The 17,950-nt window shown below is 43.2% G+C and overlaps 1 protein-coding gene across 3 annotated transcripts in view; it reads left to right on the top strand.

Moving 5' to 3' along the window:
* Nucleotides 1-17,950, top strand: part of OCA2 (OCA2 melanosomal transmembrane protein) — an 809,946-nt gene that overhangs the window by 595,768 nt on the left and 196,228 nt on the right. For all 3 annotated transcript variants that reach the window (XM_069757832.1, XM_069757833.1, XM_069757834.1), the window contains one exon: nucleotides 16,437-16,561. In XM_069757832.1, the coding sequence (XP_069613933.1) occupies nucleotides 16,437-16,561 (125 nt within the window). The remainder of the gene's footprint in view (nucleotides 1-16,436; nucleotides 16,562-17,950) is intronic.

The raw sequence follows: 17,950 nt of genomic DNA, 5'->3' as shown, positions 1-17,950 counted from the left end.
AATGCCAATCTTAATCTCCCACAAAAAAAAAAAAAAAAAAAAAAGGAACTGTCCTTCATATACTATCTCCCTGCAGTAATCTCAGCCAGGTATGGCAGGCAGCAATAAGGAGTGGACTGATGCACAATTTAAATAAAAAGTGTGGACAAACAAACAAGATAGCTGTGCAGAAAGGAAGGAACAAGAGAATTTGTGCTTTCAAAAAAGCAGTTGGTTTGCACAGCGGCGTACACACAGCAATGCAGCTATCAGGGAGCCTTCTAGGGCAGCCCAATGAGCTACAGCGCTGAGGAAAAAAAAAATGTAGCTTCCACTGTCCCTGCACACCGAAGGTGGTGTTGGGCTGTGGAAATCGCTACAGCACAAGCGGTTTGGTGGTTAATGGACCCTGCCTAACGCTATCCCTGCTTCTGACGAAGCGGCAGCAACCTCTCCCTAAGCTCAGATCAGCAGCAGTAACATGGCGGTCGGCGGGAACGCCCCTTTATAGCCCCTGTGACGCCGAGGACAGCAAGCCAATCACTGCAATGCCCTTCTCTAAGATGGTGGGGACCAGGACCTATGTCATCACGCTGCCCACACTCTGCGTTTACCTTCATTGGCTGAGAAATGGCACTTTTCGCGTCATTGAAACGCGACTTTGGCGCGAAAGTCGCGTACCGCATGGCCGACCCCGCACAGGGGTCGGATCGGGTTTCATGAAACCCGACTTTGCCAAAAGTCGGCGACTTTTGAAAATGAACGACCCGTTTCGCTCAACCCTACTCTTAACCACTAGGTCCATTGTGGTTCTGAATCACCAGTTCATAAGAGTACTGGAGGCCCAAAGTACTAATGCTTCTCAATAGAGGGAAAAGAGAAGTTCTGAGACCATTTTTTTTTCTCTGTACTGTGTTTTGTCTTTCTTTTCCCCCAGACATTTGGGTGGTTCAGGACACAGGTGTAGTGATGGACATTAAAGTTCTGTCTTCTTGTGTGGATCATCTCACTGCAAGAGTACAAAATATTCAAGACTTTGTGGTTCAGAATTCTATGTTAGAACCAAGAATTCCTATTCCTGATTTGTTTTCTGGAGATAGAGCTAAGTTTCTGAGTTTTAAGAATAATTGTAAACTGTTTCTGGCTTTGAAACCCCGCTCCTCTGGTGACCCAGTTCAACAAGTTAAGATCATTATTTCTTTATTACGTGGTGACCCTCAAGACTGGGCATTTTCCCTTGCGCCAGGAGATCCTGCATTATGTAATATTGATGCGTTTTTTCTGGCGCTCGGATTGCTGTATGATGAACCTAATTCAGTGGATCAGGCAGAGAAAAATTTGCTGGCTCTGTGTCAGGGTCAGGATGAGGTAGAGATATATTGTCAGAAGTTTAGGAAGTGGTCTGTGCTCACTCAATGGAATGAATGTGCGCTGGCAGCAATTTTCAGAAAGGGTCTCTCTGAAGCCCTTAAGGATGTCATGGTGGGATTTCCTATGCCTGCTGGTCTGAATTAATCTATGTCTTTGGCCATTCAGATCGGTCGACGCTTGCGTGAGCGTAAAACTATGCACCATTTGGCGGTATTATCTGAGCATGGACCTGAACCTATGCAGTGCGATAGGACTTTGACCAGAGCTGAATGGCAAGAACACAGACGTCAGAATGGGCTGTGTTTTTACTGTGGTGATTCCACTCATGCTATCTCCGATTGTCCTAAGCGCACTAAGCGGTTCGCTAGGTCTGCCACCATTGGTACGGTACAGTCGAAATTTCTTTTGTCCGTTACTTTGATCTGCTCTTTGTCATCCTATTCTGTCATGGCATTTGTGGATTCAGGCGCTGCCCTGAATTTGATGGACTTGGAGTATGCTAGGCGCTGTGGGATTTTCTTGGAGCCCTTGCAGTATCCTATTCCATTGAGAGGAATTGATGCTACACCTTTGGCCAAGAATAAGCCTCAGTACTGGACCCAGCTGACCATGTGCATGGCTCCTGCACATCAGGAGGATATTCGCTTTTTGGTGTTGCATAATCTGCATGATGTGGTCGTGTTGGGGTTGCCATGGCTACAAGTCCATAACCCAGTATTGGATTGGAAATCAATGTCTGTGTCCAGCTGGGGTTGTCAGGGCGTACATGGTGATGTTCCATTTCTGTCTATTTCATCATCCACCCCTTCTGACGTCCCAGAGTTCTTGTTGGATTACCGAGATGTATTTGATGAGCCCAAGTCCAGTGCCCTACCTCCGCATAGGGATTGTGATTGTGCTATCGAGTTCATTCCTGGTAGTAAGTTTCCTAAAGGTCGACTGTTTAATTTGTCTGTGCCTGAGCACGCCGCTATGCGGAGTTACGTAAAGGAATCCTTGGAGAAGGGTCATATTCGCCCGTCGTTGTCGCCATTGGGAGCAGGGTTCTTTTTTGTGGCCAAGAAGGATGGTTCGCTGAGACCTTGTATTGATTACCGCCTTCTAAATAAAATCACGGTCAAATTTCAGTACCCCTTGCCGCTGCTGTCTGATTTGTTTGCTCGGATTAAGGGGGCTAGTTGGTTCACCAAGATAGATCTTCGTGGTGCGTATAATCTTGTGCGTATTAAACAGGGCAATGAATGGAAAACAGCATTTAATACGCTCGAGGGCCATTTTGAGTACCTGGTTATGCCATTCGGGCTTTCTAATGCTCCATCAGTGTTTCAGTCCTTTATGCATGACATCTTCCGAGAGTACCTGGATAAATTCCTGATTGTATATTTGGATGATATTTTGGTCTTCTCGGATGATTGGGAGTCTCACGTGAAGCAGGTCAGAATGGTGTTCCAGGTCCTGCGTGCGAATTCTTTGTTTGTGAAGGGGTCAAAGTGTCTCTTTGGTGTTCAGAAGGTTTCATTTTTGGGTTTCTATTTTTCCCCTTCTACTATTGAGATGGACCCTGTTAAAGTTCAGGCCATTTATGATTGGACTCAACCGACATCTCTGAAGAGTCTGCAAAAGTTCCTGGGCTTTGCTAATTTTTATCGTCGCTTCATCAATAATTTTTCTAGTATTGCTAAACCGTTGACTGATTTAACCAAGAAGGGTGCTGATGTGGTCAATTGGTCTTCTGCTGCTGTGAAAGCTTTTCAAGAGTTGAAGCGTCGTTTTTCTTCTGCCCCTGTGTTGTGCCAACCAGATGTTTCGCTCCCGTTCCAGGTCGAGGTTGATGCTTCTGAGATTGGAGCAGGGGCTGTTTTGTCGCAAAGAAGTTCTGATGGCTCGGTGATGAAACCATGCGCCTTCTTTTCCAGGAAGTTTTCGCCTGCTGAGCGTAATTATGATGTTGGCAATCAAGAGTTGCTGGCCATGAAGTGGGCATTCGAGGAGTGGCGTCATTGGCTTGAAGGAGCTAAGCATCGCGTGGTGGTCTTGACTGATCACAAGAACTTGACTTATCTCGAGTCTGCCAAATGGTTGAATCCTAGACAGGCTCGTTGGTCGCTGTTTTTCTCCCGTTTTGACTTTGTGGTTTCGTACCTTCCGGGCTCTAAAAATGTGAAGGCGGATGCCCTGTCTAGGAGTTTTGTGCCCGACTCTCCGTGTTTGCCTGAGCCGGCGGGTATTCTCAAAGAGGGGGTAATTTTGTCTGCCATCTCCCCTGATTTGCGGCGGGTGCTGCAAAAATTTCAGGCTAATAGACCTGACCGTTGCCCAGCGGAGAAACTGTTTGTCCCTGATAAATGGACGAGTAGAGTTATCTCTGAGGTTCATTGTTCGGTGTTGGCTGGTCATCCTGGAATCTTTGGTACCAGAGATTTGGTGGCTAGATCCTTTTGGTGGCCGTCTCTGTCGCAGGATGTGCGTTCGTTTGTGCAGTCCTGTGGGATTTGTGCTCGGGCTAAGCCCTGCTGTTCTCGTGCCAGTGGGTTGCTTTTGCCCTTGCCAGTCCCGAAGAGGCCCTGGACACATATCTCTATGGATTTTATTTCGGATCTCCCCGTCTCTCAAAAAATGTCGGTCATTTGGGTGGTTTGTGATCGCTTCTCTAAGATGGTCCATTTGGTACCCTTGTCTAAATTGCCTTCCTCCTCTGATTTGGTGCCATTGTTCTTCCAGCATGTGGTTCGCTTACATGGCATTCTGGAGAACATCGTTTCTGACAGAGGTTCCCAGTTTGTTTCCAAATTTTGGCGAGCCTTTTGTGCTAGGATGGGCATTGATTTGTCTTTTTCCTCGGCTTTCCATCCTCAGACAAATGGCCAGACTGAACGAACCAATCAGACCTTGGAAACATATCTGAGATGTTTTGTTTCTGCTGATCAGGATGATTGGGTGTCCTTTTTGCCTTTGGCTGAGTTCGCCCTTAATAATCAGGCCAGCTCGGCTACTTTGGTTTCGCCGTTTTTCTGCAATTCTGGTTTCCATCCTCGTTTCTCTTCAGGGCAGGTTGAGTCTTCAGACTGTCCTGGTGTGGATACTGTGGTGGATAGGTTGCAGCAGATTTGGACTCATGTGGTGGACAATTTGACATTGTCCCAGGAGAAGGCTCAACGTTTCGCTAACCGCAGGCGCTGTGTGGGTCCCCGACTTCGTGTTGGGGATTTGGTTTGGTTGTCTTCTCGTTATATTCCTATGAAAGTTTCCTCTCTTAAGTTTAAGCCTCGTTTCATTGGTCCGTATAGGAGTTTTGAGGTTCTTAATCCTGTGTCTTTTCGTTTGACCCTTCCAGCTTCTTTTTCCATCCATAACGTATTCCATAGGTCATTGTTGCGGAGATACGTGGCACCTGTGGTTCCATCCGTTGATCCTCCTGCCCCGGTTTTGGTTGAGGGGGAGTTGGAGTATATAGTGGAGAAGATTTTGGATTCTCGTATTTCGAGACGGAAACTCCAGTACCTGGTTAAGTGGAAGGGTTATGGTCAGGAAGATAATTCCTGGGTCTTTGCCTCTGATGTTCATGCTGCCGATCTGGTTCATGCCTTTCATTTGGCTCATCCTGGTCGGCCTGGGGGCTCTGGTGAGGGTTCGGTGACCCCTCCTCAAGGGGGGGTTCTGTTGTGAATTCTGTGGTCAAAGCTCCCTCCTGTGGTCATGAGTGGTACTTCGGCTGGTTCTGTCTATGAGCTTCCTCTTGTGGATGTGAGTGGGGCTGCGGCTTCTGAGTTTCCTTCCTCAGGTGACGAGGTTAAGTCGTTAGGTGCTGCTCTATTTAACTCCACCTAGTTCTTTGTTCCTGGCCTCCAGTCAATGTTCCAGTATTGGTCTTGCTCTCTCCTGGATCGTTCTTGTGGCCTGTCTGCCCTGCATAAGCTAAGTTTTGCTTGTGGTACTTTTGTTTGCTATATTTTCTGTCCAGCTTGCTATATTGGTTTTTCTTGCTTGCTGGAAGCTCTGAGACGCAGAGGGAGCACCTCCGTACCGTTAGTCGGTGCGGAGGGTCTTTTTGCCCCCTCTGCGTGGTTGTTTGTAGGTTTTTGTGCTGACCGCAAAGCTATCTTTCCTATCCTCGGTCTATTCAGTAAGTCGGGCCTCACTTTGCTAAAATCTATTTAATCTCTGTGTTTGTATTTTCATCTTACTCACAGTCATTATATGTGGGGGGCTGCCTTTTCCTTTGGGAAATTTCTCTGAGGCAAGGTAGGCTTATTTTTCTATCTTCAGGGCTAGCTAGTTTCTCAGGCTGTGCCCGAGGCGCCTAGGTCTGGTCAGGAGCGCTCCACGGCTACCTCTAGTGTTGTATGATAGGATTAGGGATTGCGGTCAGCAGAGTTCCCACGTCTCAGAGCTCGTCCTATGTTAGTAACTATCAGGTCACTTTGTGTGCTCTTAACCAGTAGGTCCATTGTGGTTCTGAATCACCAGTTCATAACAGAGATCGCAGTCACACAGCTCTAGAGTTGTGTACAGATGTACAGGCCAAGTTAGATAAATGGCTGTCTCAACTAAACCTGGAGCAAAGGAAGACCATGTGCGATAACAGTGCAAACCTGGTGGGTGGCCCTACTCCATGGCAATCTCACACATGTGCATTGGTGGTACAGCATTTTCTCTGACACTATCCCAGCCTGGATGTACTACTGCAGAAATCACGGTCACTGTGTGCTCACTTCCGATGATCGCGCCCCACAGGTAATCAACTTGCATCGGTACAGAAGAATTTTGGCCTACCAGTTAACCATTTGATTAGTGATGTTCCATTCACAGCAAACACTCTCATCCATGAGACTTAGCCCTCATTTACAATTTTTAACGGCTCACCATGCAACCCTCGCTCATAATTTTTCCAGGTTGTGTATGATGCTCTACTTCATAATTTTTACAGGATGTGTATAGGGATTACCTCTACAATTCTCTTACATCTTGTATATGTCGGTGCATAGGCTTTATGAGTCTGAGTCCTACTCCTTAAAAATAATAAGAAAAATGTTTTCTGACGCCCTGATGTATGTGTCTTCCAGGGTGTTTTGCAGTCCCGTCTTCTATTTTTTGGCAGCCATTGGACTTGGCACATGGGCTTTATGAATCTGAGTCCCACTAAGTAACCATATTAACCCCATGTTTGAGGCCCTCCTTTATGTCTAATACAGGGTGTATCGGAGTCCTCCTTCCTTCTAATTTTGGCAGCTCTTGCATTGTCTGCATAGGCTTTGTGAATTTTAGTCTTTCCTTTAAAAATTAAACAGAATGTGTTAAACCATATTACACATACCACTCGCACAGATAATTAGGAAAATGTCAAAATTACATTTACCGGTGACTACCAGTTGGTGTAGTTTTACTTCCCCCTCTATTATGTGATCTACTGTAGTCCTAGTCGATGGTGAGAGATGGTCTGGCTATTAAGAGGTGGAGGAAGCGAGTTTTTTTCTTTATTTTTAAATTTTGCCTTATATTCAAGTCATTATACAGGAAGAAATGATTCCGAACATTTTTTCCTATAAAAATACCTTTTAAATTCAGTTTTGTATGTTTTATTTTCGGTCCATAAAAGTAGAGTAATGCTCTGATAATATTGTTCCCAGCATTTCAGCCATATTCCTGTCTTCCCCAGCCCTCCTGGTAAGGTCTTCCTTAAAAATCCTCATCTTTCCCTATTGACTTTCATTATACTCTGTACTCTGTTGAGCCTGTCCGAGCGTCTGACCTGAATGATTAGAGTACTGAGCACTTGAGCATTTTTGTGCTCCATCATCACTAATAAAGAACCCAAGCACACTCCTTCTGCTTAGCACTCCAATATATGGACGTTTTGGGAGAATGAGTTGATGGTTGAGCAATCAGCCAAACCATTATTCAGCAGACAGCTGTCTATTGTGAATGTTATGGCATATCCCACTGATAGCGTTCTATGTCTATATTATTCTCGGGTAAAAACAAAATCTCTCACGAGTGGTGTGTGCAGAATTTACTTAGATATTAGCCGCTTTTAACGTTTTGAAAGCCATGTTTCACTGTACAGAAAAATTTAAAGGGGTATTTCCATCTACAAGATACCATGCCAATATGTAGCAGATGTAATAATAATAATTATTCTTCCATCAACATTTGTGGGAAACCATTGTTGGTGTCTTCAGCGGTGCAAAAAAAGTTCATCTTCTGTTTATCTCCTTTCCTAGAATATCCTCACAATTGCTTTCAGATATATATATATATATATATATATATATATATATATATATATATATATATATATATATATATATATATATATTTATATTTATATTATGTATGTGTGTTTCGGATTCCCATAGAAACCTAAAGGAAATAAAATGCACCTAATATACAGTTCAATATTATCTTTAAATACGCAGTTGGGTATGAGTGTTTGTGAAATCGCATCTACATTGCTTTAACTTTAAATGCTGTTGTATTTCTGGATAAAAAGAAAGAAAAAAGCAGTTATTAGGTTTTGTGTAAACATGTTCCAAAGCTGTTTTTGCATCAAACCTAGTAGGATATCAACCTTAAGCTAAATACAAGCCTTATTTCAAGGATGTGTCAATTATTAGGCTGTGTGTTCATTTCAATTCAATCGGTGTAATAACATCAGGAAATTATTATCACTGCCTGACTAGGTCTCAAGTGCACAGCAGTCCAGCTAATCTGTGTAACCCCACCCCCTTCATTGATTGGAAGTTTCATGGCAATGTACTGTTCACAGGAAGCTGGCTATCAGTGGTGTGGGTGGGTTTATACACAGCTTACTAGTATGATTACTGCTACATTTACAACAGTCTAAACAGGTAAACTATCAAAACTGCACTTAGCAGCCCAGTAAGTGAAATCATTGGATTTGGGCTTTCTTGCACTACATCTGCTCTCAGATTACATTGCATTTTTGGTACACCTTTTGGGTATGCTTTATGGATTGCATATTTTAAACAAATTACTCACTTAATCAAATTACAGACTTTGTGTTCCTAATTTAATTCCAAATTCAACTTTACAACTTTAGCATCACTGAAGCACTGCTGTCCAACAAACAAAGACCCTCTGTACCACGGAAGCATTTCTGTCCTATACATCAAGACACTCTGTAGGGTATAAGTGAAGAGTGCAGCAGTGAATTAGTGATACTAAAGTTCGGTAAACATTAGACATGAAATTAAAATAAATAAATTACAAATTCCTGTAATTTTTCCAATATAATTTTGACTACTAATTGTAATTTGGATAATAGTCATGATCCCTAAAGATGTGCGGTGGATGATTTTATACAGTACAGACCAAAAGTTTGGACACACCTTCTCATTTAAAGATTTTTCTGTATTTTCATGATTATGAAAATTGTACATTCACACTGAAGGCATCAAATCTATGAATTAACACATGTGCAATTATATACTTAACAAAAAAGTGTGAAACAACTGAAATTATGTCGTATATTCTAGGTTCTTCAAAGTAGCCACCTTTTGCTTTGATGACTGTTTTGCACACTCTTGGCATTCTCTTGATGAGCTTCAAGAGGTAGTCACCAGAAATGGTCTTCCAACAATCTTGAAGGAGTTCCCAGAGATGCTTAGCACTTGTTGGCCCTTTTGCCTTCACTCTGCGGTCCAACTCACCCCAAACCATCTCAATTGGGTTCAGGTCTGGTGACTGTGGAGGCCAGGTCATCTGGCGTAGCACCCCCTCACTCTCCTTCTTGGTCAAATAGCCCTTACACAGCCTGGAGGTGTGTTTGGGGTCATTGTCCTGTTGAAAAATAAATGATGTTCCAACTAAACGCAAACCGGATGGAATAGCATGCCGCTGCAAGATGCTGTGGTAGCCATGCTGGTTCAGTATGCCTTCCATTTTGAATAAATCCCCAAGAGTGTCACCAGCAAAGCACCCCCACACCATCACACCTCTGCCTCCATGCTTCATGGTGGAAACCAAGCATGTATAGTGCATCCGTTCACCTTTTCTGCGTCGCACAAAGACGCGGTGGTTGGAACCAAAGATCTCAAATTTTAACTCATCAGACCAAAGCACAGATTTCCACTGGTCTAATGTCCATTCCTTGTGTTCTTTAGCCCAAACAAGTCTCTTCTCCTTGTTGCCTGTCCTTAGCAGTTGTTTCCTAGCAGATATTTTATCATGAAGGCCTGCTGCACAAAGTCTCCTCTTAACAGTTGTTGTAGAGATGTGTCTGCTGCTAGAACTCTGTGTGGTATTGACCTGGTCTCTAATCAGAGCTGCTGTTACCCTGCGATATCTGAGGCTGGTGACTTGGATAAACTTATCCTCAGAAGCATAGGCGATTCTTGGTCTTCCTTTCCTGGGGCGGTCCTCATGTGAGCCAGTTTCTTTGTAGTGTTTGATGGTTTTTGCAACTGCTCTTGGGGACACTTTCAAAGTTTTCCCAATTTTTCGGCTGACAGACCTTCATTTCTTAAAGTAATGATGGCCACTTGTTTTTCTTTACTTAACTGCTTTTTTCTTGCCATAATACAAATTCTAACAGTCTATTCAGTAGGACTATTAGCTGTGTATCCACCAAACTTCTGCTCAACACAACTGATGGTCCCAACCCCATTTATAAGGCAAGAAATCTCACTTATTAAACCTGACAGGGCACACCTGTGAAGTGAAAACGATTTCCGGTGACTACCTCTTGAAGCTCATCAAGAGAATGCAAAGAGTGTGCAAAGCCATCATCAAAGCAAAAGGTGGCTACTTTGAAGAACCTAGAATATAAGATATACTTTCAGTTGTTTCACACTTTTTGTTAAGTATATAATTCCACATGTTTTAATTTATAGTCTTGATGCCTTCAGTGTGAATTTACAATTTTCATAGTCCTGAAAATACAGAAAAATCTTTAAATGAGAAGGTGTGTCCAAACTTTTGGTCTGTACTGTATGTGTTGATTGAAGAGAGCATGTTGTGCTCTAAACACATGTTGGAAACGAATCGCTATTGATCTGTGGTCAGATGATATACCTATTGTTGTGTTCCAGTTGACATGGGCAACCGTATTGATGACTGCAGTGGCAACTGTCCACCCCTAGGACTTAATGAAAAAAAAAAATACCACAACGGTAACTTATTTTTCGCAATGCATACATGTGCCGACAATAAGTTGAATGAACAATCTTTCGACCTCCATCTGATGAATGAGTGCTTTAGGCAAAAGCTTAAAGTCAACATAAAAAATCCTAGAGTATACTTTTAACCCCTTCCCGACCCATGACGCCACGTAGGCGTCATGAAAGTCGGTGCCATTCCGACCCATGACGCCTATGCGGCGTCATGGAAAGATCGCGTCCCTGCAGATCGGGTGAAAGGGTTAACTCCCATTTCACCCAATCTGCAGGGACAGGGGGAGTGGTAGTTTAGCCCAGGGGGGGTGGCTTCACCCCCTCGTGGCTACGATCGCTCTGATTGGCTGTTGAAAGTGAAACTGCCAATCAGAGCGATTTGTAATATTTCACCCATTATAACGGGTGAAATATTACAATCCAGCCATGGCCGATGCTGAAATATCATCGGCCATGGCTGGAAATACTAGTGTGCCCCCACCCCACTCCTCCGATCGCCCCCCCACCCCCCCGATCTGGCCGGTACACTGCTCCGGCTCCCCTCCGTCCAGTGCTCCGCTCCCCCCCGTGCTCGTGCCCGCTCCCCCCGTGCTCCAATCACCCCCCCGTGCTCCAATCACCCCCCCTGCACTCCGATCCACCCCCCCCCGTGCTCCGTTCCACCCCCCCGTGCTCCATTCCAGCCCCCCCGTGCTCCGTTCCACGCCCCCCGCGCTCCGTTCCACCCCTCCCGCGCTCCGATTCCCCCCCCCGTGCTCCGATCCCCCACCCCGTGGTCCCCCCCCACCCTATCATACTTACCGATCCAGCCGTGGTCCCGTCCGTCTTCTCCCGGGCGCCGCCATCTTCCAAAATGGCGGGCGCATGCGCAGTGCGCCCGCCGAATCTGCCGGCCGGCAGATTCGTTCCAAAGTGCATTTTGATCACTGAGATAGATTATATCTCAGTGATCAAAATAAAAAAAATAATAAATGACCCCCCCCCCCCTTTGTCACCCCCATAGGTAGGGACAATAAAAAAATAAAGAAATTTTTTTTTTCCACTGTTAGAATAGGGTTAGGGTTAGGGGTAGGGTTAGGGTTAGGGGTAGGGTTAGGGGTAGGGTTAGGGGTAGGGTTAGGGGTAGGGTTAGGGTTAGGGCTAGGGTTAGGGTTAGGAATGTGCACACGTATTCTGGTCCTCTGCGGATTTTTCCGCTGCGGATTTGATAAATCCGCAGTGCTAAACCGCTGCGGATTTATGGCGGATTTACCGCGTTTTTTTCTGCGCATTTCACTGCGGTTTTACAATTGCGATTTTCTATTGGAGCAGTTGTAAAACCGCTGCGGAATCCGCACAAAGAAGTGACATGCTGCGGAATGTAAACCGCTGCGTTTCCGTGCAGTTTTTCCGCAGCATGTGTACAGCGATTTTTGTTTCCCATAGGTTTACATTGAACTGTACACTCATGGGAAACTGCTGCGGATCCGCAGCGTTTTCCGCAGCGTGTGCACATACCTTTAGAATTAGGCTATGTGCACACGGTGCGGATTTGGCTGCGGATTCGCAGCAGTGTTCCATCAGATTTACAGTACCATGTAAACATATGAAAAACCAAATCCGCTGTGCCCATGGTGCGGAAAATACAGCGCGGGAACGCTGCGTTGTATTTTCCGCAGCATGTCAATTCTTTGTGCGGATTCCGCAGCGTTTTACACCTGTTCCTCAATAGGAATCCGCAGGTGAAATCCGCACAAAAAACACTGGAAATCCGCGGAAAATCCGCAGGTAAAACACAGTGCCTTTTACCCGCAGATTTTTCAAAAATGGTGCGGAAATATCTCACACGAATCCGCAACGTGGGCACATAGCCTTAGGGTTAGGGTTGGAATTAGGGTTGTGGTTAGGGTTAGGGGTGTGTTGGGGTTAGTGTTGTGGTTAGGGGTGTGTTGGGGTTAGGGTTGTGATTAGGATTATGGCTACAGTTGGGATTAGGGTTAGGGGTGTGTTGGGGTTAGTGTTGGAGGTAGAATTGAGGGGTTACCACTGTTTAGGCACATCAGGGGTCTCCAAACGCAACATGGCGCCACCATTGATTCCAGCCAATCTCGTATTCAAAAAGTCAAATGGTGCTCCCTCACTTCCGAGCCCTGACGTGTGCCCAAACAGTGGTTTACCCCCACATATGGGGTACCAGCATACTCAGGACAAACTGCGCAACAATTACTGGGGTCCAATTTCTCCTGTTACCCTTGTGAATCTAAAAAAATGCTTGCTAAAACATAATTTTTGAGGAAAGAAAAATGATTTTTTATTTTCACGGCTCTGCGTTGTAAACGTCTGTGAAGCACTTGGGGGTTCAAAGTGCTCACCACATATCTAGATAAGTTCCTTGGGGGGTCTAGTTTCTAAAATGGGGTCACTTGTGGGGGGTTTCTACTGTTTAGGCACACCAGGGGCTCTGCAAACGCAACGTGACACCCGCAGACCATTCCATCAAAGTCTGCATTTCAAAAGTCACTACTTCCCTTCTGAGCCCCGACGTGTGCCCAAACAGTGGTTTACCCCCACATATGGGGTATCAGCGTACTCAGGAGAATCTGGACAACAACTTTTGGGGTCCAATTTCTCCTGTAACCCTTGGGAAAATAAAAAATTCTGGGCTAAATAATTATTTTTGAGGAAAGAAAACGTATTTATTATTTTCACGGCTCTGCATTATAAACTTCTATGAAGCACTTGGGGGTTCAAAGTGCTCACCACACATCTAGATAAGTTCCTTTCAGGGTCTAGTTTCCAAAATGGGGTCACTTGTGGGGGGTTTCTACTGTTTAGGCACATCAGGGGCTCTGCAAACGCAACGTGACGCCCGCAGAGCATTCCATCAAAGTCTGCATTTCAAAACGTCACTACTTCAATTCCAAGCCCCGGCATGTGCCCAAACAGTAGTTTACCCCCACATATGGGGTATCACCGTACTCAGGAGAAACTGGACAACAAATATTGGGGTCAAATTTCTCCTGTTACCCTTGGGAAAATTAAAAAATTCTGGGCTAAATAATTATTTTTGAGGAAAGAAAACGTATTTATTATTTTCACGGCTCTGCATTATAAACTTCTATGAAGCACTTGGGGGTTCAAAGTGCTCACCACACATCTAGATAAGTTCCTTTGGGGGTCTAGTTTCCAAAATGGGGTCACTTGTGGGGGGTTTCTACTGTTAAGCCACATCAGGGGCTCTGCAAACGCAACGTGACGCCCACAGAGCATTCCATCAAAGTCTGCATTTCAAAACGTCACTACTTCACTTCCGAGCCCCGGCATGTGCCCAAACAGTGATTTACCCCCACATATGGGGTATCAGCGTACTCAGGAGAAACTGGACAACAACTTTTGGGGTCAAATTTCTCCTGTTGCCCTTGGGAAAATAAAAAATTGCAGGCTAAAAGATCATTTTTGAGAAAATAATTTTTTTTTTTATTTTCATGGCTCTGCGTTATAAACTTCTGTGAAGCACTTGGGGGTTCAAAGTCCTCACCACACATCTAGATTAGTTCCTTTGGGGGTCTAGTTTCTAAAATGGTGTCATTTCTGGGGGATCTCCAATGTTTAGGCACACAGGGGCTCTCTAAACGTGACATGGTGTCCGCTAATGATTGGAGCTAATTTTCCATTTAAAAAGCCAAATGGCGTGCCATCCCTTCCGAGCCCTGCCGTGCGCCCAAACAGTGGTTTACCCCCACATATGGGGTATCAGCGTACTCAGGACAAACTGGACAACAATATTTGGGGTCCAATTTCTCCTATTATCCTTGGCAAAATAGGAAATTCCAGGCTAAAAAATCATTTTTGAGGAAAGAAAAATTATTTTTTATTTTCATGGCTCTGCGTTATAAACTTCTGTGAAGCACCTGGATGTTTAAAGTGCTCAATATGCATCTAGATAAGTTCCTTGGGGGGTCTAGTTTCCAAAATGGGGTCACTTGTGGGGGAGCTCCAATGTTTAGGCACACAGGGGCTCTCCAAACGCGACATGGTGTCCGCTAACAATTGGAGCTAATTTTCCATTCAAAAAGTCAAATGGCACGCCTTCTCTTCCGAGCCCTGCCGAGTGCCCAAACAGTGGTTTACCCCCACATATGAGGTATCGGCGTACTCGGGAGAAATTGCCCAACAAATTTTATGATCCATTTTATCCTACTGCCCATGTGAAAATGAGAAAATTGAGGCGAAAAGAATTTTTTTGTGAAAAAAAATTACTTTTTCATTTTTACAGATCAATTTGTGAAGCACCTGAGGGTTTAAAGTGCTCACTAGGCATCTAAATTAGTTCCTTGGGGGGTCTAGTTTCCAAAATGGGGTCACTTGTGGGGGAGCGCCAATGTTTAGGCACACAGGAGCTATCCAAACGCGACATGGTGTCCGCTAACGATGGAAATAATTTTTCATTCAAAAAGTCAAATGGCGCTCCTTCCCTTCCGAGCCTTACCATGTGCCCAAACAGTGGTTTACCTCCACATGTGAGGTATTGGTGTACTCAGGAGAAATTGCCCAACACATTTTAGGATCCATTTTATCCTGTTGCCCATGTGAAAATGAAAAAATTGAGGCAAAAAGAATTTTTTTGTGAAAAAAAAGTACTTTTTCATTTTTATGGATCAATTTGTGAAGCACCTGGGGGTTCAAAGTGCTCACTATGCATCTAGATAAGTTCCTTGGGGCGTCTAGTTTCCAAAATGGGGTCACTTGTGGGGGAGCTCCAATTTTTAGGCACACGGGGGCTCTCCAAACGTGACATGGTGTCCGCTAAAGAGTGGAGCCAATTTTTGATTCAAAAAGTCAAATGGCGCTCCTTCCCTTCCAAGCCCTGCCGTGCGCCAAAACAGTGGTTTACCCCCACATATGAGGTATCAGCGTACTCAGGACAAATTGGACAACAACGTTCGTGGTTCAGTTTCTCCTTTTACCATTGGGAAAATAAAAAAATTGTTGCTAAAAGATAATTTTTGTGACTAAAAAGTTAAATGTTCATTTTTTCCTTCCATGTTGCTTCTGCTGCTGTGAAGCACCTGAAGGGTTAATAAACTTCTTGAATGTGGTTTTGAGTACCTTGAGGGGTGCAGTTTTTAGAATGGTGTCACTTTTGGGTATTTTCAGCCATATAGACCCCTCAAACTGACTTCAAATGTGAGGTGGTCCCTAAGAAAAATGGTTTTGTAAATTTCGTTGTAAAAATGACAAATCGCTGGTCGAATTTTAACCCTTATAACTTCCTAACAAAAAAAAATGTTGTTTCCAAAATTGTGCTGATGTAAAGTAAACATGTGGGAAATGTTATTTATTAACTATTTTGTGTCACATATCTCTCTGGTTTAACAGAATAAAAATTCAAAATGTGAAAATTGCGAAATTTTCAAAATTTTCGCCAAATTTCCGTGTTTATCACAAATAAATGCAGAATTTATTGACCTAAATTTACCACTAACATGAAGCCCAATATGTCACGAAAAAACAATCTCAGAACCGCTAGGATCCGGTGAAGCGTTCCTGAGTTATTACCTCATAAAGGGACACTGGTCAGAATTGCAAAAAACGGCAAGGTCTTTAAGGTCAAAATAGGCTGGGTCTTGAAGGGGTTAAATTATGCTGCACAAATGTTGTGTATATTAAGCCAAATATGTTTTTTTTTTTTTTTAAATTTCAATCCCATCTGAAAGATTCTGATTTATAAAAGAAAAATGGTTTTCCAAATGGTTATGTGCAAGGTGCTTTACAGCAGGCAAAAATGCTTTAAATTTCTATGTAGATTAACAAAATCTTTACTTTTCAATGACATGCTGTTTTTTTTAATACACATTTTTCAATAAATTGACAAATTTATGCTACAGCTCGGAGTCATATTATGTAAATACTAACTTTGCTTTTTTGCTTATCTTGTTAATTGTATTTTATTTGTACATTATTTATTTTCAACAGGCCTACAAGCTATCTAGAGGAAGAGTGTGGCCAATGATAATAATTCTATGTTTTATTGCGGCCCTTCTCTCTGCATTCTTGGACAATGTCACCACAATGCTGCTTTTCACCCCAGTGACAATAAGGTATCTAGTTCATTGGCGTGGTCTATGATATACGTGATGCAGTTTTGCTCATGGTCTTTATGAATATTTATACTGTATAAATTTGGAGGCTGTTTATTTTTTTTATTTCGTTGTAGTCAAATTCTCTCCACTAAAAATATACCACATGATAAATATATCAAGCTACTAATAAGCATACAAAATAAAAACAAAAGCTCTAAAACCTACAAATCCTTCCATTTTGACCTAGTTGAAATTCTTTATACAAATACTCAAGAAAGTCAGTGTATAGTGCTGTATGTTATTCTAACCTTAAAAGATCTAACATTCTCAATAAATTGCTTTATCAAATGTAATTTCCCTTAAAGCTACCATATTTGCTTGCATCAAACCTTTCTTTAAACTTCAAATAAAAGTCCTTTATAATTAAAAAGTAATATAAAATATAGTTAAAAGCCATCCATGCTCTGGGAAAGTATTGCTAGACATCAGTGACCTTCTACTCCTGTGTAATCATTGCCACCAGGGATAACTAAAGTTTACATGATCTGCTAGTTCTAATTTTTGGTTTTGAGACGACTTCATTTAGATTCAGTATACAAACATTTAGTTCTTTTCTATTTAGTTAGATTATATCTCTTTCTGGAAGTTCATAAAACAATACATAAATTTTACTACATGGTCACCAGAGTTTATAGCTTAAAGCTTTTTTTTTTTGCATACACGAGGAAACTGTTCTGTTTTGGCTGGGTAATTTCAATCAGTTCAAAAACTCAGACACCAGTGATAAGCGACGTCTGAGAACCAGTGCTCCGGGGAAGACATTGAATGCTTTTATTTTGCTTCGTGATACATTCTTCGATAAACAAATGTCAGACCAAATTTTCCGCAGCACCCGTTATTGATAGAATTGCTGTGATTGCTGATAATTTTCTTTCCTTATGCCAATGTACAAATGTAATTGCTAGTAAATCTATTCATTACAAGTGTGAGCTATTATCACAAACAATCAGCTTTAAAAATACCGCGCTATAGAATATGCATATATATTAAAAAAAAAAAATAAAAAAACAAACAAACATATATACGCATGCATATATCTTCCACTACAGAGAAGCCATGCGACCACAGGATGCCGCTATTTGCAAGTAAAAGTTTGGTAGGTATCCACTATATAGGGGGCTGCAGTCAGAAAATAGCAGGATATATAAACCTTCCTTGTAAGCGTTCAATAGTAGGAGGTTTTACTAGTTGACAGCCTAGTGCATGTATAGTCTAATGTGCATACCTTAATGTTGCTGCATCAAGATGCGCTGCGCTTCCTGGGGTGAATGACTCCAGTTGGTGTAATCGCTGTTCCGCTCTGGAACTGGAGTGTGCAGAGGGGAGGGAGTGTCGCGACGTGCAGAG

Source organism: Ranitomeya imitator, chromosome 3 (assembly GCF_032444005.1).
Source record: "Ranitomeya imitator isolate aRanImi1 chromosome 3, aRanImi1.pri, whole genome shotgun sequence".
Lineage (NCBI taxonomy): Eukaryota > Metazoa > Chordata > Amphibia > Anura > Dendrobatidae > Ranitomeya > Ranitomeya imitator.
This window is presented reverse-complemented; position numbering and strand designations above follow the sequence as displayed.